This window comes from Mesoplodon bidens, assembly GCF_964165515.1.
Source record: "Mesoplodon bidens genome assembly, chromosome: 8".
Taxonomy (NCBI): domain Eukaryota; kingdom Metazoa; phylum Chordata; class Mammalia; order Artiodactyla; family Ziphiidae; genus Mesoplodon; species Mesoplodon bidens.
Genome location: NC_138165.1, coordinates 3,575,723 through 3,600,616, shown reverse-complemented (window position 1 = coordinate 3,600,616; position 24,894 = coordinate 3,575,723). Strand labels below are relative to the sequence as shown.

Sequence of the window (24,894 nt, the reverse complement as noted above, 5' to 3'; positions counted from 1 at the left end):
CTGACAGATAAGTTATGCATTACAAGCAAAGAAAGGGCATAGAGTTTTGCTGCTGCATGCTCATCACCAATCTTGGTGTTTTCTTGGCAATGGTCAGGTATGTATCCTAGAAAGAACCTGAATATGACACTTGGCAAACCTTGATTGGAATTCTGAATCTTCCATGAATGAACTACAGAACTTTGGGCAGGTTACTTAATGGCTTTGATATAATTTCCTTATCTGTGAGATTGGAAAAAATTATAACCATGTTGTAGTCATTTCCTGAGGATTAAATGATACAGCAATACTAATGAGAGGTGCTATAGGTCCTGACAATTTTATGTGCACTATATGCATACCTATAGGATCTTTAATCCCCTTTAATACATTTGCAGATTGCTATTTAAAAATGTATGTAGCTCAATGTCACCAGACCAATAAGTGTCAGAGCTAGGATTCGAAACCAGGTCTATGTGCCTTCAAACTTGATGCTCTTTGTTTTTTTTACACCGTATATGTTAATGTACATATAGTAAAATGTGTGAGGGTTTCTTAGGGGTGCTAATTCACCAGAAATTTGCCCTTTCCTGCCAATGGAGTCAGAAATCTCTTGTAATTAAAGAAACCTCTGAATCAGAGACAAGTGTGCTTGAGGGAAGAAGTCATTGACATGCATAGGAACTGTCCAGCAAAGAATAAAGGGACTTCAAGGGTAGGCTGAGAGGTCAGCTGTGGGCCAAGGTAGATACGAGCAGAGTACCACCATCATGTCTTTTAACCTCTTGTCTTACAACTTACATAGAAACGAGCAGCGTCATGAAACTATGGGTTGTAAGCAGTATACTTCAAATGCTTTTTTGGGTATGTTTGGCTTCCTTCCAAAATGCCAACTATTTGAGAGCACCTGGTCTAATACACAGGTGTGTCATCATAACGCCATATTGCAGATCTCCTTCTAAGACTTTGAGTGTCTTTTACACCTTTCAGATCTTTTTGGGAAGACAGATGAGCGGGAACCACTCACCAATGCAGTGCAAAGTGACTCGGCTCTCATCGGAGGTAAACCATTCTTTGTGGCTGAAAGCAGAAAAGACATCAGGGGTTCTGTGTTCTGGGGGAACTTACCTGAATCCTTCCTCAGTGTGGCTATCCAGCATCCAGAACCCTGCATGATCTAAGAGCGTGAGGTTTTTCATGAATAATCACACATGCTGGGATGATCAAAGGCACCCTCCCCTCCAAGCCCGGCACCAGCAGTTCCATGAAGGGATCCCTCCCTGAACCACCAGACAGCTGAGCGCATAGTCAACAGCTGGATAATTTACTTCGAGACAGGCAGCGTGCATCCTGTTGATCTCATCAACTTGTCATTTTTCCTAAAGCACAAAGCAAACTAATAAAACTACATATGGGAAAATGCCATATTGGGGCAGACAGATGGGCAAAGCTGTAGTGTTGTTGGGTTTTCTCCACCAAGTGGATCTAATGAGCATGGTGAAACCCACGGGACTGTAATTTCCCATCTAGCAGTACATACGATTACAGAGGAAGCTCTTGTCCACTCTGCTGTGAGCTCTGCTCTCCCTCCCGCCCCCATCGCTTTTCCATTTTCTCACAGCCTCTTGGCCTCACTGCTCTGTATTCTGCCTCAGCTTGGCTGTTGCCTCCAGGAGCTTGATTTTTCCATCTGGGCCTTGCAACACAGAATGACTCCCAAACTTGTTTAATGTAAGATGCCTGTGAGAGACAGAATTCATTTCCACCTGAGAACCATGGTCCTCACAGGTGGCCCCATCTCTGCTTTCTGGCAGGCTAGATGGACTAATTCACACCAGAGGAAGTTCTGCTCTTAAAAATAAAAAGTAACCATTTATTTAACTGCTATGGAAAGAACCCCCACTATGGGTCAGGACCAGTGCTAAGTACAAGAATACAAGGATGAAAGACATGGATGCTGCCCTGCAAGAACTCACAGCTTGGTGGGGGCAAGGTGGGGTGGGAAGGGGAAACAGGTAACAATAGAACCAGTGAGTAGTGTTTTAGTCTGGAAGGACAAATGGCAAAGAGAGCACAGAAGTGCATTGTTACAATAAGGTTGTGAGGAAACACACGCACACACACACACACACACACCCTTTTCTTAAGGAAGTTCTTCAAATGTCTGACCTGAATATCTACTTCAGGGTAAAGAGTCCAAGTTGATTTTTGTTTGGCAACAAGAAATATAGGAAACCATTTGGTTCCTGTTTCTCTTCCTATAATTTCTCATTTGACAAATGGAGAAAAGACTTTTGTGACTGCTGACTTTTTCCCACCCATGTACAGGCTTCTATGAGCCTGTTTAAGACAGGAAATTCATCCCAACCCCTGAGAAAAATTCCTGGAGGTTCACTGCCTCCCACCCTGAATAGAATAGAAAGTGGTTCTGTATTTCATCTCTAAATGCTGCAGCCCATTCCTGGGTATCACTCACTATATGCAGTTTATTTCTAGGTTTGTTAACTTACCTGGTTTTACTCTGACTTTGCTGACTTTGCTATTCCCTTCTCAAGAGCCTTCCTGGCAAAGGTAAGGATAAGACCTTAGGGTCAGTGAGGACAGCTTGCCAAGTAGGTCCCGTAAAATCACATACAATCAAAGTAGGATAGTATCTGACACAACAGGGCAGAAGTTTGCTATTGCAGTTGACTCTGGAGGACAGAGGGGTACCATCTTCAAATGAGCCTATGCCTTGCAGAGTGCACAGCAGGGGAGAATGCCCTGAATATTTAGTAAGCATTTCATTATTAGTAAAACATTTTTAGCAAAGCAAAAATATACCATAAACAAGTTTACATCCATAGAGCATGTATTGGGAAGTGAGATATCTACATATTTTCTAGGATGCTAAAGTAGTTCTAAGATACTTATCTGCAAGGTGACAAGGAAATGTGCTAATTAAAAATGATTCAGACACCTTCTTTAAAGCAGGTCTTAAAGGAATTTACTAAGAGATCCTTTGCTAGTCTGATTCCATGTCCATTTGATGGCTTTCTTAGTCCATTAAATAAAACCTCCTCTAATTGAAACTGGCTTGAGCACTCACTAGCCTGAAAGAGGATTTTTTTTTTTTTGTAACTGAAGCCTGAACGCATTTCAGCCTGTGGTTATTTCTGGACCTGCGGCAGAGTTTGTTGTTTGTTTGTTTTTTGTTTGGTTCTTTCTCCTAAGTGCCTTTCTTGTCTACATTGAATTCTCTCTCTTGATCAGATGATCTGTGATAATTTCCCTCTCTCTTGTCCCCTCTTTCTCAACAGGAGTAATAGCAGTGGTGATATTCATCATCTTCTCCATCATCGGCATCATGAGTCGCTTCCTTTACCAGCATAAGCAGTCACATCGTACCAACCAGATGAAGGAGAAGGAATATCCGGAAAATTTGGACAGTTCCTTTAGAAATGACATTGATTTGCAAAACACAGTGAGCGAGTGTAAGCGGGAATATTTCATCTGAAAAACTGCAGGACCACCTCATACTCTTCCTTTGTTGTTCATTTTTGGTTTATCCTTCTCCTCTTTCTCTTATCTTTCATTTTGGTCATTCTCTTTCTCTGTTTTCCTTTTAGTTTTGGAACATACCTGCATTCACCACAGCATCTATCCCCTCGAACCAGCTCAGAATACCAGGCAGCTATGGCAACTGCCTTCCTCTGTGACACAGTTATAATGGTGAAAACGATCATTCAAGAGACAGATTACTTTAGACAAGGAAGGGACACATGTTTACACATGTTCATATTCAGTTCCGTATTTCCACTTTCTAAGATGCAGCCTTGAGTTCTGCAACCATTAAGTCTTTCAGGCTTACCTTGAACCTGAGCTCTGTGACTTCGGCATGAAACGGTCATCCTCAACACCCTCCCCCATTTCAAGTCCACTCCGACCAGGGAACTCAGGGTATCAAAACAAGATGCTAGGGCCTGGTTTGTGTCAGTGGAACTTTAAAAGGAACAAGAGAGGTTTGTTGTGTGTTAATTTTCCCCCCACAGAAAGCCCATTAGCCTAACTCATCATTGTTGTTCGCTCTGACTCATCCCCTGAGTATTTTCAAATATAGGATTCCTGATAGTCATGAGCTATTGCTTTGTTCCTTTCTCACCACTCTCTTCCAGGGCTGACACTTTAGAACAGAACACAATAGCATAAACCTAGGGGAAGCATGGAAAATAGTCGCTTGAAACTAGGAGGTAAAAAGAAAGCAGCTAGGAAGTAGATGTTCTGTAACTTTAAAAATGCCTCTTCCAATTTTGTGAGAAATGCTAACTAGGTTATTCCTGGGATTATTATACTGGTATATATATAAATAATTGCTGCAGCAAAAAGCAATTCAAATAAAAGTCTAAATTAGCACTTGGTTCCATGAAAGAGCTTTAACCATCTTAACTCAGCTTTAAAGAAAAACAAAAACAAAAAACAAAGCAAGACAAACAAACAAAAAACTGCATGAAAGCAAAGAAATACCAAACAGAATTCTTTCCTTCCCTCCCCTCACTAAAATATGGTGAAGAAAGTAAACACAGGTTTCACACTTTAGAATAGACAGAATAATCCATGTCTGTCCACTGAGCCATTTCTCTAGGAGGTTTAGGATGAACTGATGTGTGAGGCATTCTGACTAGCTCCAGGGAGACCCCACTGATTAATTTGAGAGGAGCCCTTGAGTCCTACAGCACATCACATTTTCAGATCCGTTTCATCCTGTGTATATAAAGCCCCCCCCCACACACACTTCTTTCTGCAGGCATAAACTCCCAGACCAGGCAGTGACACATTTCAGGGTATTTGCCCCTTTTGATACCAAAACATCCATGAAACACAGTCATTCCTTCAAGAAGTTATCTTGGGCACATGCACGAGGTGGTGGTACGAATCCTGGTGATTTTTCTGTAGTGATATTCCTCACTCTTTGCCTCTGATCCAGCTTCAGGAAAAAGATAAGGGGGAAAGGATATAAATGCTCCAGTAGGCTGGGAATGCAAAGAGAATGGTCCACAGAATGTGGAAATTACTTGCTGATTCTCTTTACAAGACAGACTCGATTTGCATCCCATCTTGTTCTCCGTGTGTCTGTCACTTCTGACTATTTAACACTTTCCTACATAATAAGGCTGACAAGGGGGAACTCCTCAGCTTCACCCCATTTCAGGTCTATTCCAGGCTTTTCTTTCAGTGTCAGAGCACATGCGGTAAGGATTTCGTTTGTAATCATATTTCTCAACTTGAAGATGTTGTTCCAAATACACCCTCTCTTTTAAAACTTTTCTGTGGATTCTTACTTAATCATTCCCATTATATCCTTTTGCTAGCAAATTTATTGTGAAGTGGTTCTTACAAGGGTAACTTTTTTTTTCCTTCTAACTTTAATAAGATGAATAATCCATTCATAAGAGGAAAGATCTTTACTGTTTCCTCCTGCCCTGTTCTCTCCTGTTTCCAATGTTCACTCCTGAATTTTGTCTTTCCATAAAAAGGCTATATAAATCAGCCTTTTGCTTGGTGACAGAGTCCTCCGTCCCCTGAAATAAAAGTCACCATGAAGTGTAGTGGGTTTAGCCCAAAGCATCTCTAGTAACGAAATGGAAAGGAAAAGGAAGGTGTGAGTAATAAAAGTGGAACTGCTAATCATTCAATCTCTGAGAATTAGGGACTATATTCTGCTGACCCAGTATTGATGGGAGAAATGGAGTACTAACAGAGGCCGCCTTGGAGGATCTGATTTTCTCATCCACTTTTATAGGTTTGTGGGGGGTTCTGCAGGGTGAAAAATTTGGGAAACTCCATCCTTGTCACATCTGCACTACAGAATCTACCAGCAAACCTCCCCACATCTGTAGACTATCCATCCATATATACTACGTATCACAGACTTAATGACGAATGCCAAGACAGTGCAATCAGCACGTCACTCTTACAAGAAGAGTCTCAGGGCTAAATCAGAATTATTTTTACAGGGTTGGAATATTTCATAACCCCAGAGAACACTAACTTTCACCAGATGTGTATGGAAAGCAAGCAAGCTGCTCTCTCCAAAGGAAAACACAATTTGCAATGACAAAGAAGTGCGAACTCTGCCTGTCTTTCCTCCGTGGTATGAAGATCCATGGAGTTTTGTGTAATTGTTGAATTGTGTGAGTGTTTCAATCCTTGAAAAATTATAATCTAAAGCAAACAGTCCTTGAAAGCATTCTAATGCCTCCTTAACCACAGTTTTCTGCTTCAGGTTTCCTGACTGCATGCTCTGGCCAACTGGATCGCCATAATCCTACATTTTAACCCTCACTCTTTGGTAATTGCTGTTTACCAACATATTCTATGGAATGTGGTCACTTTACAAGAAAACCAAAAATACCTGTGCAATTTCACATTCTAGGGGGGCTATTTCATTGATACTATTCCCACCAAACAAATCTATTTATGTAAGCAGCAGTGTATTTGCTTACCTTAAATATATATTTAACACTGCATCTCTGTGTGTGTGTATACGTTAGATCACCATGGTTTTTAGGAGAATTTGTCTACAGAATTAAACATTTTCACTTCTCTAGATATATTTTTTAAAAAAAGCTTAGCCCTTCTGTACTCTGAACTGCAAATGTAATATTTATTTTAAGGATCCTAGGGCTGATTCTTTTAAAACAGTTTTTATCCCCTTTAGTAATAACAGAGATGGTACCCACCTGACTTCCACCTTTTGTCAGACTGATGCCCACCACAAGAGTAGGATCAGAACAAACGAAAAAGAATTGTTCTATACTTTATTCATTAATGAAGTTTTTATTGAATACCCAATACTCCAAGGGTTGTGCTAGATATTGGTTGTATTCATACACATTACACCTTGTTCTTGCCCTTGGGAAGCCCAAAGTCTAACAGGGGAAGAATGTATTGTTGTAATAGGGGTATGCATAAAATGCTGTAGAATATAGGGCTAAGGTTCTACACTATCATTCTTGTAACACCTTTGCTAGAGACGGAAAGAAACATACTTTATGGAAAATATTTATATATATTTTTCTTGTTTTTTACTTCCACCTTCAGTAAGTTGCTTTGTTTCTCTTCCTCGAAGCAAATGTCAGTCTACACTGGTGTGTTTCTGTGGAGGGAGATGGGTTGACTCTTTAGGGGTAAGAGTAAATGATACCTGTCTCTAGAGAACTCTTGGGAAGGGTACATTCTCTCCATTCTTGCTTTAATTCTGGGTGGGGTGTTCTGAAAGTCCTCCTTTCATGGGTCAGAACTAAGTGACAACTCGGAGACCCTATTTGAGGTAAGAAACAGCAATCTCCACTTCTCCCCCTTCCTTTTTTTTCAGTTCTTTTTTGCCGTGTATTGGTGACCTATTGCATGCACTTGTTCTTCTAGACGTTCCTCAAGGGGTCTTTGTCATACCCCAGCTCCTCCTAAAACCCTACTGTGTCCTGATGAACCACTTTGACTCAATTTAGGAAGATCTCTGAGAATGGATGAAGGATATCTTTGAGTAATTCATTGGCTCAAAGGGTCATGCATCTAAGTGAGGTCTCATGTCTGTGCTCTGGGGGAATTTTTCCAATCCTGAAAATCACACATTTCTCTTCTCTGCAGGAAGCTCATTCAGTTACAGGAGCTACACTGGGAAGCTCCAAGACATTCAGGGGTTAGGAATCAGGCTGGTGAATTCTTTCTTATAAAAAGTCTTGACAGCTTGTCCACCAATGCCTGGTGTCCTTTAAATACCCCCTTAGCTACAATCCATCAAAACAGCATTAGGAATTGGGAAAAACCTGCCAAACGGAATTTGAGACACAGTGAATAGCTCTGCTACTCATTTTTCCTTAACCTCAAGGCTTGGACATAATTAGTCCCCCATTGTCCTAGAGGTCCCAAGTAGACCAAATAAATAGTCTTCCTTATTCCTGCAGGTGCAAATGTGGTTAAAGGAAGATGGTGTTGGCAAACTCAAAACTTTCAGAATACTTGGAAGATAACTGAGTGCTATTTCGTGTCTCTCATGCAGTTTGATAGTGTTTTCTTTAAAAAACACAGAGTCTGATTGGATTACTTCTATATACTGTTCTTGGGTCTTTCTTGCCCTACCCCCATCTCCTCATCCACACTCTTACTTGTTAAGTCATCTAGTTTGCAGATTTTGCTGTCCTTAATTCTCATCCCTGCTTTCACAACTTCCAAATAGTTGAACCTCCTAAAGGGAAAAAAAAATCACAAACACACACCTACACAAACTCTTTGTCAAAATAGGTTTGTTATTCAGGCTTCCTTTGTGACATTCTCCATACATCTCTGTTTGACAGGGAGAGACACGTTTCCTTTTGAGTTGACAGTTATTTGAAGCCTTCATAGAAGGTTTTCATATTTAAGTCTTTTTTTTTTTCTGTTTTTGAGTAACTTTTGTGTTACTTTCCACTAAGGTACTCTGAGGGAGAACAGAAAAGCACACTTTTTTTTTTTTTTTTTTTTTTTTAGTGAAATATCGTACTTTGTAAGCAAATTGTCTGTCTTTTATAATGTTTATAGTCTACAAAGTGGCCGAACAGACGTGAGCAAAGATGAAGGCAAAAGTTGGTTTGGGTGTTTTGACCACACCCACTGGGAACAGGTTGAGGAGGAAGAGGGGACACATGGAGACAACTGATGACCTTCCTGTGAGAGGAAAGTCACTGCTTCCACCGTGACTCACTGGCAGCAGCTCCTCCCACTCTCCTGGCTCCTAACTCAGGAGTCTCTTTAATGCACTTGGATCATCACCTTAGGGAAAGAGGCAATATCATGGGCTTTGCATGAGAAATTCTTTACTTAACTTGGCATGATATTTTTGACCCTTCCCAGCTCTACGTCAGCTACATCTTTTTTTTTTCAAGATGTTTATTTCATCAGGAATTTTCCAGGATGCTTTAGAGCTATCACTACAATGATCTAACTGGCCCTGGTTGAATACCCAGATACAACTTTAAGGAAAAGGAACTGTCAGAAAGCTCCCTAGCTCCACTATCCTGAATCAGCAGCTCCATGGGTAGAAGCCCTGAGGTCCTGAAATCAGCCTAAGGGGTCTTTCTCTCCCCTTCATTGGTCCTGCCATGCACAGGCAGGCCAGGATGATGTTGAGGTATGATACTCCCCACCCCTGACAGCGAATACTGCCAGGGACCCACCATCCAACACTATCTGGGAACACTGTTTTCTTCACCCCTCCCCAGCGATACAGGGGAACTTTTGTAAAATAGCAGGAGAAAACAAGAGAGTAATCCTAAGCCATGATCAAAGGTGAAGCCAATTGTTTTAGTGATTAAATCCTAGTCTTTATTTTCATGAGCATCATATTCTTCCATGCTTCTGATGCCAGCAGTAGCCTCAGAGGACATGAAAACAGGATGCAACAGGATCGTTGTATTCCCCTGCAGACTCTTTGGAAGGCCTTCCCATAAGTAGAATTTTCAGTGACACCTTAGGGGGTAGTATTAATGAGCTTCTGTCTAGTCAGGCTTTCCCATTATAGTCAACCCCATCCCCAAGTCTTCACAGGAAATAGTCTCTTCTCTTTGAATGGCAGTGCCAACCTGTGTAACCTTCCACTGCCTTAAATACTCATGCAAAAAATGCCAAACTTTGCTTACAACAGCCTAGTTATATGGTGAGAAGGACTTTGTATTTAGTGGGGTCCAACATCAAGAACGTTCTCCTTCTGAATCTGGTAGTTGACAGGCCTCCTGCTGTGCTGTGCTGTCTTGGGCTGTCATTTCCCTCGGTGCACTGGAGGAGGCTCAAAAGGTGCAGAGGTGTCATCAGGAATAGGAATGCAGGCTGAGGGGGAAAACACAAGTCTGCCTCCAGGATATGCTAGGTAAGGAGCTAGCAAATTTTTCTGTATAGGGCCAGATAGTCAGTACCTTAGGCTTTATAGAACAGACTGTGTTGCAACTACTCACCTTTGCTCTTGTAGCAGGAAGAGGGCCATACATGGACAAAGAGACATGGCTACATTCCAACAAAACTTTATTGGCAAAAATAGGCAACAGGTCAGATTTGGTCCATGGGCTGCAGTTTGCTGAGCCCTGTGATACCATATTACAATGTCCACTTCAGATGGGAAATCAGTCTTGTTCTGGCATATAGTGGTCCTCCTTTTTGAAGAATGGGAAAGAATAGGGAGATTATTTTTAACAAGGAAACAATAAAATACAAAATAACCTCTTCAAAAATATAGATGTCAGATTCTTATTATGGCAAAAGCACAAAGCAGGTCACCTCTCTCTGTAGATCTTCTGGAGTCTAGCTTTTCCTTTTGACTTTCTCATTTTTGTTCCTGAAACAGAATCCCAAGTGATGTTACCTCGTTCCAAGTCAGTTTTGTAGACCACGTAATGTGTCTTAATACACTGTATGGGGAAAAATAAAAGTTAGCCTTAGATTTCTTTGTTTTCTATGGCTCCTGATGTACAGAAGAAAGACTTACACTGTAAATAATGTATATTTAATAAAGAGAGAATTTTGTATGATTTTGTGTGGAAGACAAATGCCTCTTGCTGTGATTTCTTGGGTTAATGAAGAGTCACACAATTAATCCCTTGGTGCCCATTCTTATTCCTTAGACCATTAACTCCCAGACAACATGACCTGTGGGGATTCTGGAGAAACATGAACCTCCCACTTCATGGGTTTATTGATTTCACCAGGCTTAAAAGGGTTGCCACAGGCTCTCTGAGCCCTCAGCGGTATTTTACTGGCTTGTGTGCCTGGCTCAGATGTGTACAAGAGCAAGCTCATTGACTTGGTTAGAAGTCAAGTTCAGGGCTCAAAAGCCACTCTGGTTTCAAGGATGCACATGAAACCTAGGTTGGGTGGGGGGAGCTCTCCTAACCCTTACTCAGCACCCACCCACTAACTCACAGAAGCCACTTGCCTCACCTTGCCTTGGCTTCCCTTTCTTCTCACAGACAGTCTTAACTCCAGCTGTTTGAGATGCTAACCATGCATCGTCATGAAACAGAACTCACTTCATAGTGTATTTATTAAGATTTCTATGTATGGGGTAGTCAGTCAACATATAGAAATTGAAAACGGACATAGATTTTCAACAGGACAGTATCATGACACCTTAGATTTAACATTCATTTTTTTAAATTCATTTTATTGAAGTAGAGTTGACTTACCATGTTGTGTTCATTTCTGCTGTACAGCAAAGTGATTAAGTTATATATACAGATGTATTCATTCTTTTTCATATTCTTTTCCATTATGGTTTATCACAGGATATTGAATGTTGTTCCCTGTGCTATACAGTAGGACCTTGTATGATATAACTTATGTGTGGACTCTAAAACATGACACAAATGAAATTATCTATGAAACAGACTCAGATTTAACTTTCAAAAACTCATCTAACTGCACAGTGGAGAGTGGGCCCTAGGGAAACAAAAGCAGAGGAATATGTATAGTTGGTACGCATTTCAGAAGCCTGAGGGAGAGTATGGTGGCTGGGACCAGGGCTGTCATAGCAGAGGTTGTAATAATAACTGGGTCTAGACAGAACCAAGAGGGCTTGCTGACAGATTAGAGGGAAAGCATGAGGAAAGCAAAGAATCCAGAAAGATGAGAATTTTTGGCTTAAGGAACTGAATGGATAAGAGCAAATTGTTTTGTTTTGGGGGAGGGTGGCTGTGAAGTGGGAAAAGTGGATAACCTATTCAGCTTGGGATTTGTTAAGTTTGAGATTCCAACTAGGCAACAAGTGTGGATGCAGAGCAGGTATCTGGGTATATATGTCTTCAGTTCAGGAGTGAGGTCTGGTCCAGAGGGACACTTGGGAGATATATGTGTATGTATATGTATGTTTAGGTATGGACATATATGTGTGTGTGTGTATGCATGTGCACATGTATGAAAGAGAGAGCAAGAGAGAGGCTCATTGAGATCATCTAGAGTGTGAGTGTAACTAGAAAATAGAGCCTGGAGCTGTGGCCTGTCAGAAGAGGAAGGGCCACACATGAAGGAATGAGGAAAACCAGATGTGTACATCGGAGCCCAGAAAACAAACTGCTTAATCAAGAAGAAGTAGACAATCCTTCAATGCTACTGAGAAACTAAGTCAGATGAGAATAAATAAACATCTTTGGCCTTAATATGAAGGCATCCATGACCCATTTTCGAGCCACTTGATGAAGAAGTGGGGAGGAGATTCCATTTGGAATCATCTGACACCATGGAGAAGGCAGGGGACAGCAGAGACCAAGGCTCAAAGGAGTCTAATAGGGTGGACATGCATGAACTTGGAGCCAGGCCCACCAGGGCTCAAATCACATAAAATCCCATTCTCTAATTTTGTGCCTTAAATAAATAAACAACTGTAATCCTTACTTTTTTTCAGACGTAAATGGGGAAAAAATACAAAAAGAAAAAGCTTCACAGATCCTGAGGAATAAATGAAACAATACGTGCAAACCACGTAGCCAGGTCCATGGTCTGTGAAGCCCTCCATAAAAGCTCCATGTCTTTATCACCTTACCACCTCCTAACCCATAGGAAACAATGGCACGTGTCACACAGAATTTAATAAAGGGAGACACAGACAAGGCAGGGGTGCTTTGTTTGTCAAGGGGGTTTGGTAGTTGTTTGTAAGTGGACAGGATTAGGAAGATGTCTTGAGTCCTAGCTGTAGCTCTGCCATCGATGAGCTTTGGAGATGCCCCAGACCCCGCCCCCAAAAGAGAGTCCATGATTCTAAATACTGAAATGAATCAGGTATCTTAAAAGAAGCTTTTGGAATACGTTTTGCTATCAGAGGAACTGATTAGAGAATTTGACCAGACAGTCATGACTTCAAATTCCAACTCTTGTAATTAGTAGCTGAGGGAAAGTAAATAAATAAGTCCATTCTCATTTCTGAGGTTCAGTGCCTCATCACTCAATAGAGTTTAAAACAATACTCATGTACTAAAAAAAATATCAGTTTTCCTACCTTCACATAATCTGAGGGTACAAGAAGTTAGTGAAGGACTCTGTAATCTTAACCTCCTGTTCATGTCTTCATATCTGCCTTTGGTTTAAGCCTGTGAAACGAAAGAGGGGAAAAAAGATGGCTCTCAGTCCAGACATATAATAGGTGGGGGAAAAAACTCTCATGGTATTTTTAATAATAAATGTTTGAACGATATATGAATTTTATTTTTCATGACGCTTTAAAAATACATTTCCAAGGGCCTCAATTTGATCCGGTAAATGATCTCTCAGAATCTGCTCATCTGAGCCAGGCTGAAAGCACTTTGAAGGCGTGCCAGCCATGAAGGAATGCAGTTCTGACACCAACACCCACCGGGCTGCTGAAAGCCAAGTCTGGAATATGAAATCCATCCGTGGGGAGGAAACATGAGCGCTAATGACAGCGCTGACTAGTTGAAAAGGCAAATCCAGTTCAGCCGCGTCCTCTGAGAGCCCCAGCTGTTCAAATGGGCCTTAGAGAATCAAAGCCTGTCGTAGAGCATGTCTTTCACTGAAAGGAAGAGAAATGCCATCATCCCAGAGCACACGAAGATGCTCCCCTGAAGAAAGAGCTGGCGCAGAAGCTCTAGCTTCCCTGAAACTTTGGTTTGGAAAGTGTGACAACTTGTCCTTGGCTCCCAGGGCCCTTAGTTGTGTGCAAAGCTCTCATTTAAGAGCTACAGTCTTTAAAAAGAGAACTTGCATAAGTCAAATATTCTCATGCAGTAATAAGGCAATAATAATATAATTACCTTACCAATGATTGTGGACCTATTGTATATCAAGTACATTATACACATTACTTCTTATTGTCACACAAAACCTGTAAGAGAGGCATTGTTTTTTTCATTGTGTGGATAAAAATACCCAGCATGAGAATTAATTTGCTAAAAGAACTACATAGTCTTTGCTGGCACAGCACTTGGATTCCATGTCCAGTCTGTTATCTATGTAGCTTTAGACAAAGCTTTTACCTGATCTCTTTCCTCTCTGTTCCTCAACTGGAAAATAGGAATATTGACACCTATTTCTCAGAATCATATAGCTAGTTGATGAAGGAGTAAAGATTTATCTTAAAAAAATTTTTTTATTGAAGTATAGTTAATTTACAAAACAGAAACAAACTGACAGACATATAGAGAACAAACTTGTGGTAGCCAAGGGGAAGGTGGGAGGAAGGGATGGATTAGGAGTTTGGGACTAGCAGATGCAAACTGTTATATATAGAATGGATGGACAATGAAGTCCTACTGTATAGCATGGGAACTATATTCAATATCTTGGGATAAATCATTAAGAAAAGAATAGTAAAAAAGAATGTATATATGTGTATACAGGAGTAAAGTTGTAAACAGTTTCAGCCTTAAGTCACACCTAGCTATCCCCAACTGCTGCTAGGACTAATTCAAATAGTACATTTGGGCCCTGGTGCGTCTGCTCTTTCCCTGACTTCTAATGCTCAATGTAACTAGAGGAATACCTCCATATGGAAAGATAAATAGATGATGAAGAGAGTTGTTAGAGGTCTTGAATACCAAAAGGAGGTTTTCTCAGGCTATAAGCAGTTGCATGGAATCAACATTGAAACTGAGATACCAGTAGAGTGTGATTTGAGACTGTAGGAATCATTTTGTAATTGCAAAAATTCCTCTGTGATGCACCTACTCTCAGGGCCAGTCCCTTGTGAATGGGAACACGGGGAGTGTAGCTGATATTTTCTCTGTATGTGTCTAAAAAGGCATAATCTCTTCTGGAAGGATAATGCTCACCGAAAACTGGGGTCAATAAGAAACATTTTGAAGCACATAAATTTTCAACCAAGTGAAAAGCAAATATGTTCCCTCTCAATAGCAGGTAGAGATCTTTCACCACCCATGGTACCCATCTTGGAATTTTGGTGGTGCACTCATGTAATAGAATACTCCAATCCCTGTGGATCTTGCCTTTGGATCTATGAAGGAGCTGATAAGCTTACTTGGGAATGTTATGATGTGATATTAATTAAGAACTTGTAGTGTGCTAGATACTGAATTGCCCATTTATGCCTTCTCTATTTAAATTTTATAAGATAAGCAAACTTACATATCAAACTGCAAGAAGTCAAATATACAGGGATCAACTTAATGTTGATGTGTATACAGGTTCTTCAGTGTTTTATCTTATATGAATACACATCGTTCAAATTGGTCATCATTTAGGATTTGTAAGATGACTTCACAGTGTTAATATCATGGTGTATATATTATATAATACCACTTCTATCATATATTATCTGATAGTAACCATTCATTTTCTCCCTCATTCATTCAACAAACAGTTGTCAGCTCTTTTGATGTGGATTTTGAGTGAGATGATGACAATAATCACATAAGAGGACATGACATCTACTGGCAAAAGCCTTATGGGTCTAGCTGGGGAGGCCAGCAGGTAAGTGACAAGCTGTAGAGCAGGTACTATAGAGAATGGCCCAGAGTTCTAATTAGTACAAATGGTAAGGGAGCAGGCATTTGACAAAAAAGTGGGTGTTGCTTCATTCGTGTTTAGACCCTCAAAGGTCTAGAGAATGATTAAAAGTTAGGTTTAAAATGAAATACAAGGGGGCTTCCCTGGTGGTGCAGTGGTTGAGAGTCCACCTGCTGATGCAGGGGACACGGGTTCATGCCCCAGTCCAGGAAGATCCCACATGCCACAGAGCAGCTGGGCCTGTGAGCCATGGCCACTGTGCCTGCGCATCCAGATCCTGTGCTCCGCAATGGGAGAGGCCACAGCAGTGAGAGGCCCACGTACCAAAAAAAAAAAAAAAAAAAAAAGAAATACAAAAAGGAAACAGCATTTGAAAGAAAACACCAAGCCAAGAGCGAGTGTGCCAATTCAGGAGCTTGTACGTAACTCAATATGGCTTAGAATAAGGTTAGAAAGTGGTTATTCAAATATGACAGGCAACCGAGCAAAGATGTGAGAATGATCTTTCACATCAAAGTTTCTGCATAAGGATAAGGAAAACAAAGGTGACAAAACAGGATATGTGTAAAAGTGAAACAGAATTATATTTAGGTTATATCATGTCCAGGCAAGCATTAGGTTGGATTTGATGTCAGAAGATTTCCATTCTGTTCCAACTCTCTCCTTTCTGGCTGTGTATACCAGGAAGAGTTGAATCAATATGTTGAGATTTGCATGTCTAATTTGTAATGTGAGCACAGAATATTTACTGAGTTGTTATGAATAATTAATAAAATAAGAAATGTGAAAGTATTTTTTAAACTACACAGAGCGATACAAATATTAGTTATTATTACATCTTCAAGCTTGCAGTGGGAAATAAGTATCCATCGATTACAGTAGGGCCAGATAGTAAATATTTTAGGCTTTGAGGGCCAGTCTCTCATTCAACTACTCAACTCTGCCCTTGTGGTAAGAAAGCACCTGTGGACACTACATAAACAAATGAGCATGGCTGTGTTCCAATAGAACTTTATGTATGGAGACTGAAATTTAAATGACATATAATTTTCACATGACATGAAATTAAAAAAAAATCTTCTTTTGATTTTTTTCAACCATTTAAAAATGCAGGCTGTACAAAAACAGGCAGTTGGACAGATTTGACTCACAGGTCATAGTTTGCTAACTCTTTAATTAGGCAAATTATTCATTGAATTTGAAGTCCAGGCTCTGCTAGTGTGAGAAGTGGAGATATATATATATATATATATATATATATATATATATATATATATATATATATAAAATATTTGCTCTTTTTCTTTTACCCAATACTATTAAAGCATGCACAAAAATATAGAAAATAAGGTTGAAATTCTGAGAGCTCTCTAGAGGTGTGGCATTCAAAAGAGACCAATATTGCTCTCTAGTGAGTTGAATGGGAAGGATTTAAAATAGAGGGTCCCCTTGGGCCACAGCTTTGACTGGCATGAGTTGGATGACCTCAGTTTCCTGCTTACCTCAAAGGGTTGCTATGAAAAAATAAAAAAAATAGAAGTGGCTGTGAGTATGAAAATACTTGTTAACCATAAAGCATATACAAATATGAATTATGACAGAGATGAACTCTCTTTTTTATTATAATCTTGCTTGTTTGGTTTGAGAGACCCAAAAGAATGTAAAAACTTTGGCAGAAGCCACGGGTTATGATCAGATGATACATTTAATTATACAATCAATTATTATTATAATTGTTTTGTTTGTTTGGCATAGATAGTGTTAATGTATAGGAAGATTCAATTCTAAGCTTCCAAACCTGTATGCCTTGCATAGATAATGGGTGTGTAGTAAGATATTGATTGATTCCCTAAGTCCTTAGTAAGAGATGGCAGTGCTTTGGATGTCTGGAATACCCAAGTTGGGAACCATGTCAGAAGCTCCTGAAATTATGGCCTGATTAGAGTGGACATTGCTGGGATGGTGAATCAAATTCCATAACCCCAATTCCATAACCCCAAATCTCCATGTTGGAAAGGGGATAGATAATACAAACCTAATAGCTAAGCAGAAAGCAGGAAGCAATTGAAAGGCTACTTAAGGACTAAATATAGGAAACCTATAGCTTAACAAGATGATGCTAAGCAAAACCAAATAAAAAAAAAAGAAATTAAAATGTACATAAGTCAATTTGTCAAAAGTTTTGTGTTCTTCCAGAAGAAAAGAACTCTTAAACAGAAAGCCTTAAAAATCCTAAGGGTTTGTATGATTTATTCAGTTCTCATTTAAAAAATAAAAGGCTGGATGTGAATTTTTTAGTAGAGTAACTGTCATTTTGTCACAAGGTCAAATCTCAGTGTTGAAAGAAAAATAAGAACCAGGAGGAGTGTCATATTTAAATCAGAAGAATTAAATGTCATGTGCTTCAGACTTTCAATGGGCTTGGTCATGATCCCTGGCATTGACCCTAGGTACCTCTCCTTAAGAAGGGAAAAGCAACATTCTAAAAATTACAGTCCAGTCAGAAAAAAAGAAAGAAAGAAAGAAAGAAAGAAAGAAAGAAAGAAAAAGAAAGAAAGAAAGAAGCTAGCAAACCATCAAATAGCCCATTGCAGGTAACCTAAAACAGCATGAGATGTTATGGTATTAGAACACAAGATTCTGAAAAGAACAAATCTTTCTAGACCAATTTAATTTATTTCAACGAAAATGTACAAAAATGTGTGAACAAGATGGAAACAATAACAGCCATCTATTTTACCTCCAAGAAGTCTTTGATCAATTCTCTCTCATAAGACATTCCTCTCAATAAGTGACGAAAGTGAAGACTTGAGTATAATATTTTGGTTGAAAAGTAACTGACTTTAAAGTGGTTATCAATAACTCAATCTCAAGTAGGGCCATGTATATTATGTAACAATAATCAGTCCTAGAATATGTTATATTTTACAACTTATGATAACCCTCTTTACAAATTGGGAATATCCTTATCAAATATACAGGTAAAACTGACTAGGCAGAAATATTAATATAGAAGAAATAAATGTATTTCAAGATGATATTATAAGCTGATATTATAATCTGATGATGTTATAACTATTGGGAAAAAAAGTGACAAAATTTGATGAACATGAGGGAAGATAGCAAACACACATATTCAGAAAGGGGAAGCAGGAACTTCCTAGCAGTCCAGTGGTTAGGATTCCATGCTTCCAGTACAGGGGTCTGGGGTTCAATCTCTGGTCCAGGCTAAGGGAACTAAGATCTCACGTGCCCTGTGGATCGGCCAAAATAACAAACAAGAAAACAAACTGAAATGGGGAAGTATTTGTATAGGGGAAGATAACTTAGGTCAAAGAAGACCAAAATTTTAATATAAATAAAGGTGAAAATGAAGGACCCTCTCTTCATTGTGGATTATTCCTATATGCCAAAGATGTCTGCCCCTCAGATTTTCTGGGATTGTAACATAAGTATACCTCTGTTTGCATCCTTACCTGTCAGTCTCTGAGATTCCTGAGGACAGTGACGAAACCGTATTACCCTTCCATATACCTTCCTGAAAACATAGAAAGCTTTGGGTCCTCTTCATTAATATTGTTGAATATTGTTCAATATTAATATTGTTGAACTCAGTGGTTTGTCAGATTTTGATACCATGATAACTTGTGTGAGAAATATGGGTCAAAGAGGCCTCTGATGAGTGTTCAAAAAATAATATAAAATATTTGAAAATAAATCCCATAAAATATGTGAATTTGATGAAGACATAAATGACGTCAGGAATAAATTTCTGAAAACATTGAAAAAAGTGAAGAATTTGTTTTTCCCAGAAAACTCAGCTATTATCTTTAGTTTCTTGTCACCAAACAGTTACTGATTTTCCATACACTGAGTTTCATAAATGTCCTTTAAATATTTTTTAACATCTTTATTAGAGTATAATTGCTTTACAATGGTGTGTTAGTTTCTGCTTTATAACAAAGTGAATCAGTTATACATATACATATGATCCCATATCTCTTTCCTCTTGTGTCTCCCTTCCTCCCACTCTCCCTATCCCACCCCTATAGGTGGTCACAAAGCACAGAGCTGATCTCCCTCTGCTATGCGGCTGCTTCCCACTAGCTATCTATTTTACGTTTGGTAGTTTATATATGTCCATGCCACTCTCTCACTTTGTCACAGCTCACCTTTCCCCCTCCCCATATCCTCAAGTCCATTCTCTAGTAGGTCTGTGTCTTTATTCCCATCGTAGCCCTAGGTTCTTCATGACTTTTCTTTTTTCTTAACTTCCATATATATGTGTTAGCATACGGTATTTGTTTTTCTCTTTCTGACTTCACTCTGTATGACAGACTCTAGGTCCATCCACCTCACTACAAATAACTCAATTTCATTTCTTTTTATGGCTGAGTAATATTCCATTGTATATATGTGCCACATCTTCTTTATCCATTCATCCGATGATGGGCACTTAGTTTGCTTCCATCTCCTGGCTATTGTAAATAGAGCTACAATGAACATTTTGGTACATGACTCTTTTTGAATTATACAAATCAAAACTACAATGAGATATCATCTCACACTGGTCAGAGTGGCCATCATTAAAAAATCTAGAAACAATAAATGCTGGAGAGGGTGTGGAGAAAAGGGAACACTCTTGCACTGCTGGTGAGAATGTAAATTGATACAGCCACTATGGAGAACAGTATGGAGGTTCCTTAAAAAACTACAAATAGAACTACCATATGACTCAGCAATCCCACTACTGGGCATATACCCTGAGAAAACCATAATTCAAAAAGAGTCATGTACCAAAATGTCCTTTAAATATTAACCTCATGTTAAGGAAAATATTTTTAAAAGTTTGGTTGATTACTTCTAACTGATAGAGACAAGACTTCCAGTCCATTTATTAAAATATATCCCAAGAGCAGCATGGTAAACTATCACAGAAACAGCACTTTCCATTTAGTTTCAGGTATTGGGCTGTTCATCAGCATTGCTTTTATTATTATGAAAATAAAAATAAGAAATAACATTCAAAGCTCACATACCACCTACTACATGCCAGGTCTTCAGTGGTCTGAGAGATATGGGATGGCTAATGCTGGTCCTTGGATTGAGGGCATTCAGAATAAGCTGAGTTAAAGTCATGAGTAATTAGTGCAGCACCATTTAAACCGTGGTCTTCAAAAGAGTTATAGCAGGTGTACATACATGTTCTATGGACAATTAACATACTATAAAAATAAACCTCACACTGGTCAGAATGACCATCATTAAAAGTCTACAAACAGGGCCTCCCTGGTGGCGCAGTGGTTGAGAGTCCGCCTGCCGATGCAGGGGATACGGGTTCGTGCCCCGGTCTGGGAGGATCCCATATGCCGCGGAGCGGCTGGGCCCGTGAGCCATGGCCGCTGGGCCTGCGCATCCGGAGCCTGTGCTCCGCAACGGGAGAGGCCACAGGAGTGAGAGGCCCGCATACCGCAGAAAGAAAAAAAAAAAAAAAAAAAAAAAAAAAAAAAAGTCTACAAACAAAAATGCTGGAAAGTGTGTGAAGAAAATGGAACCCTTCTACACAGTTGATGGGAATGTAAATTGGTGCAGCCACTGCTGAGAAAGGTATGAATGTTACTTTAAAAACTAAAAATAGAATTACCATATGATCCAGCAATCCCAGTCCTGGTCATATATCCAGAGAAAACTATAATTTGAAAAGCTACATGCACCCCAATGTTTATTGCAGCACCACTTATAATAGCCAAGACATGGAAGCAACCTAAAGGTCCATCGACAGATGAATCCATAAAGAAGATGTGGTACATATATACACTGGAATATTACTCATCCATAAAAAAGAATAAAATAATGCCATTTACAGCAACATGGATGGACCTAGAGATTATTCTGAAGTAAGTCAGAAAGAGAAAGACAAATACCATATTATATCACTTATATGTGGAATCTGAAAAGATGATACAAATAAAATTATTTACAAAAGAGAAACAGACTCACAGACATAGAAAAAAACATGGTTGCCAAAGAGGAATGGCGGGGATAAATTAGGAGCTTGGGATGAAGAGATACACACTACTATATATAAACTAGATAAACAAGGACCGACTGTATAGCACAGGAAACTATATTCAACATCATTTAATAATCTATAATGGATAAGAATCTGAAAGAAAAAATATATATGTATATATATGTATATATGTATATGTATGTATAACTGAATCACTTTGCTTTATACTTGAAACATTGTTAATCAACTATACAGCAATGAAAATGTTTATTATATAATTAATTAATTTAAAAAAATAATTACATGCGCAAATAATATTTGAGAAGTAAAGTATATTCTCCAAATCTGGCATTTCAACTTGTGCGGACAAGTTGTAAGAATCTCTGCAGTAAAGAAACATAATGAACTTTGTTTACCCCACATACAACAGTGTTTTTCAGTATGCAACATTTTCTCCCAAACCCAATTAATTAATTTCTACTTCTGAAAGTGGACAGTATACTGGCCGAGGACTCAAAAGTATGGCTGGATCTTAGACTCAGATCTCTTGCTAGCACCTTGTTTGACCTTGGATAAGACACTTCAGGTCTCAGCAGTGCAGTTTCCTCTAACGTAAAATTAGAGCACTATTTCAGATGTATCTCAGTGCGTCTCCAGATAGCAAGCCTGATGACACTAACAAAGGTCTCAGAGAAGAAGACACAGCTTCTTCCATATTGAATGAGTCTAAGTCAACCCTAAGAACACATAATAAGCATACTCGTGGATGGTAAGAGTGAAGACTGACAAAACTATTTACCTGTTTGAAAAAAAAAAAAAAACAGGAACAAAACATCAAAAAATTTCAAATTGTTCCCTGAATGTGACAAAGAATTTGAACCTAGATGAGTCTGAAGGATGGACAAGGAAACAGGAGAGCGACTGATATGGAAGAATGCAAGACTCAGACACATCAAGCTCAGGATGACAACATTTTGGCAGAAGACACCCAGAAATGCTTTGTGCAAGAAGGTTTAGTTAACCACCCTGACATCATCCACAAAGTGAAATTCACCTCCTTGCATCCCCATTTACCACATCAGTATTGATGAGCTCCCCGGAATCTACTATCTGAGGATAGTCTATCTTTCTCCAACCCTACTTTTACTTAGTTGCTATAACCTGTCTTAATAGCTAAATCCATACGTTAGAGTTCCAGGGCAAAACAAACTACTTTTGTTTGTTTTACTAAACAAATAGCCTGAAGAATTAAGGAAAGGTCATTTTCCCCAAGATTTTGGGATAAATGCTGCATGTTTTGCCTGATTCCCCATCAACAGCAGCAGCAGCATCTTTCCTACCATCTGAAGTGAATATTTCAGATTTTTACAGAATGAATTCTAGACATTCATATTCCTATTTCCCGCATACAGAAACTGAAGATAAGCTAGATGAAGGCAAAAGTGTAAGGTCAAGCATTAAGTAGGGTCAGAATTTGAACCCAGGTGAGTCTGAACGGGGTACTCAGGGAAAGAAGAGGGGACACTGGGCTCAGGTACATCACTAAGCCTTCTTCAAGCTTTGCCTTCCTTCTCTGTCACACCTTGAGGCAAGGAGTGGTTTTAGTTACAAGATGTCTGTAGGAACCATGGAATACATTACCTCTCTTGTCTTGATTTTTTTGTCTCCTTCCATCCTCCCAAATGTATGCTAAAGACACCTAATTGTCTTAGCCTGCTCTCATGTTCTTTTGTCAGGAAAAAGTTTCCCCCTGGGTCTATTCATATAAATAAAATGTTGTTATATGGTGGGAACTTCCTTCTGGGAATGAGAAAAAAGAGAAGGCTGAGGAGATAATGGACCATCAACGAAAACCCCAAAACAGGAGAAATTAGGAGAATCAGAATTCAGGTGAAAACTGAGAAGAGCTTAGCGAATGTAGTGCTGAAGTTTTTCAGTTTCGGGCATTTGAATATTCAAGTCAATCTGATGGAATCTAGACGGTTAGTTTCAAGAAACACTTCTAAATAGCTCTGCAGTCACTGGAACCGGCTATCAGATATGATCCCTGTCCCTGAAGCTTGGTTTTAAACAGGTTATTTATATTTACTGGAAAGATGAGGTGCTGTGCTAAGGTCAGAGTGAGCAAGGGGTAAAGAGGATGACAGTGCTGTGAATTGATCATCAGAGATTACACATTTCAATAATCTCAATGTTAAAAAGACTTAAAGCAGAATATATTAAATTTCAGCAAAGAGCAGACAATGAACTCTGCTCCATAAAGCTCTGAAATCCCTCTGACTAGGCAGAATTCTCCTAATGAGCTGTGTGGGTCCATGCCAGTCTTCTGCCATTCCAGGCTTCAGTTTCTTCCCTTTAAAATGAAGGGATTAGATGAGATGTGTTCTGAGGATCTTCACCACTCAATTTATGGTTTTATGATTCTATTCCGAAGAAAAGTAACAGTCTATTTAAAAAGCAGCAGGACCCTGTGGGGCTCTCCCTGGTGTGAGTCCTTTCTGTGTCTCCCATTTCTTGTTTGGAGCAAATAGGGTTCATTCAGCCTCCTTCACCTTCCCTGAGTTCCAAAAGGCAGATTCAAGCAGTTGCTAATCAGGGAAGGTAGGGCATGCAGAGACAAGGAAGGAGCAGCCAAGAAATAATTTTGCAGCCTTGGGACAGAGTCCTGGTTCCTCCTCAAGGAATATACATAACAACGTATCACTGAGTCCTGCTGCAGGAAGGAAGGCCACCTCCCAGGGGGAGGATGGTAACTTCAGGCTGAGCCCAAGGTTCTTAGAGCACCACCCTATTACCTCACCACTGACAAACAGAAGACAATCACATACCCTGCAGCCCGCACCCGAAATTTTGCCTATGAAAACTTCTCCCATGAAAAAACCACTGGGGAGTTCAGGGGTTTTTTGTTGTTGTTGTTTGTTTTATACATCTTTATTGGAGTATAATTGCTCTACAAGGGTGTGTTAGTTTCTGCTTTATAACAAAGTGAATCAGTTATAAATATACATATGTTCCCATATCTCTTCCCTCTTGTGTCTTCCTCCCTCCCACCCTCCCTATCCCACCCCTCTAGGTGGTCACAAAGCACTGAGCTGATTTCCCTGTGCTCTGCAGCTGTTTCCCACTAGCTCTCTATTTTATGTTTGGTAGTGTATCTATGTCCATGCCACTCTCTCACTTTTTCACAGCTTACCTTTCCCTCTCCCCATATCCTCAAGTCCATTCTCTAGTAGGTTTGTGTCTTTATTACTGTCTTACCCCTAGGTTCTTCATGACATTTTTTCCCTTAAATTTCATATATATGTGATAGCATATGGTATTTGTCTTTCCCTTTCTGAATTACTGCACTCTGTATGACAGACTCTAGGTCCATCCACCTCATTACAAATAGCTCAATTTCATTTCTTTTTATGGCTGAGTAATAT

At 39.5% G+C, this 24,894-nt stretch overlaps 1 protein-coding gene across 2 annotated transcripts in view; it reads left to right on the top strand.

Annotated features, from left to right (window-relative positions):
- CNTNAP5 (contactin associated protein family member 5) overlaps positions 1-3,575 on the top strand; it is a gene marked incomplete at its 5' end in the record, with an annotated part of 887,048 nt that extends 883,473 nt beyond the window's left edge. For both annotated transcript variants that reach the window (XM_081242026.1, XM_081242025.1), the window contains 2 exons: positions 970-1,041; positions 3,279-3,575. In XM_081242026.1, the coding sequence (XP_081098152.1) occupies positions 970-1,041; positions 3,279-3,475 (269 nt within the window). In that variant the 3' untranslated portion in view covers positions 3,476-3,575. The remainder of the gene's footprint in view (positions 1-969; positions 1,042-3,278) is intronic.
- Between the last annotated feature and the right edge of the window lie 21,319 nt (positions 3,576-24,894).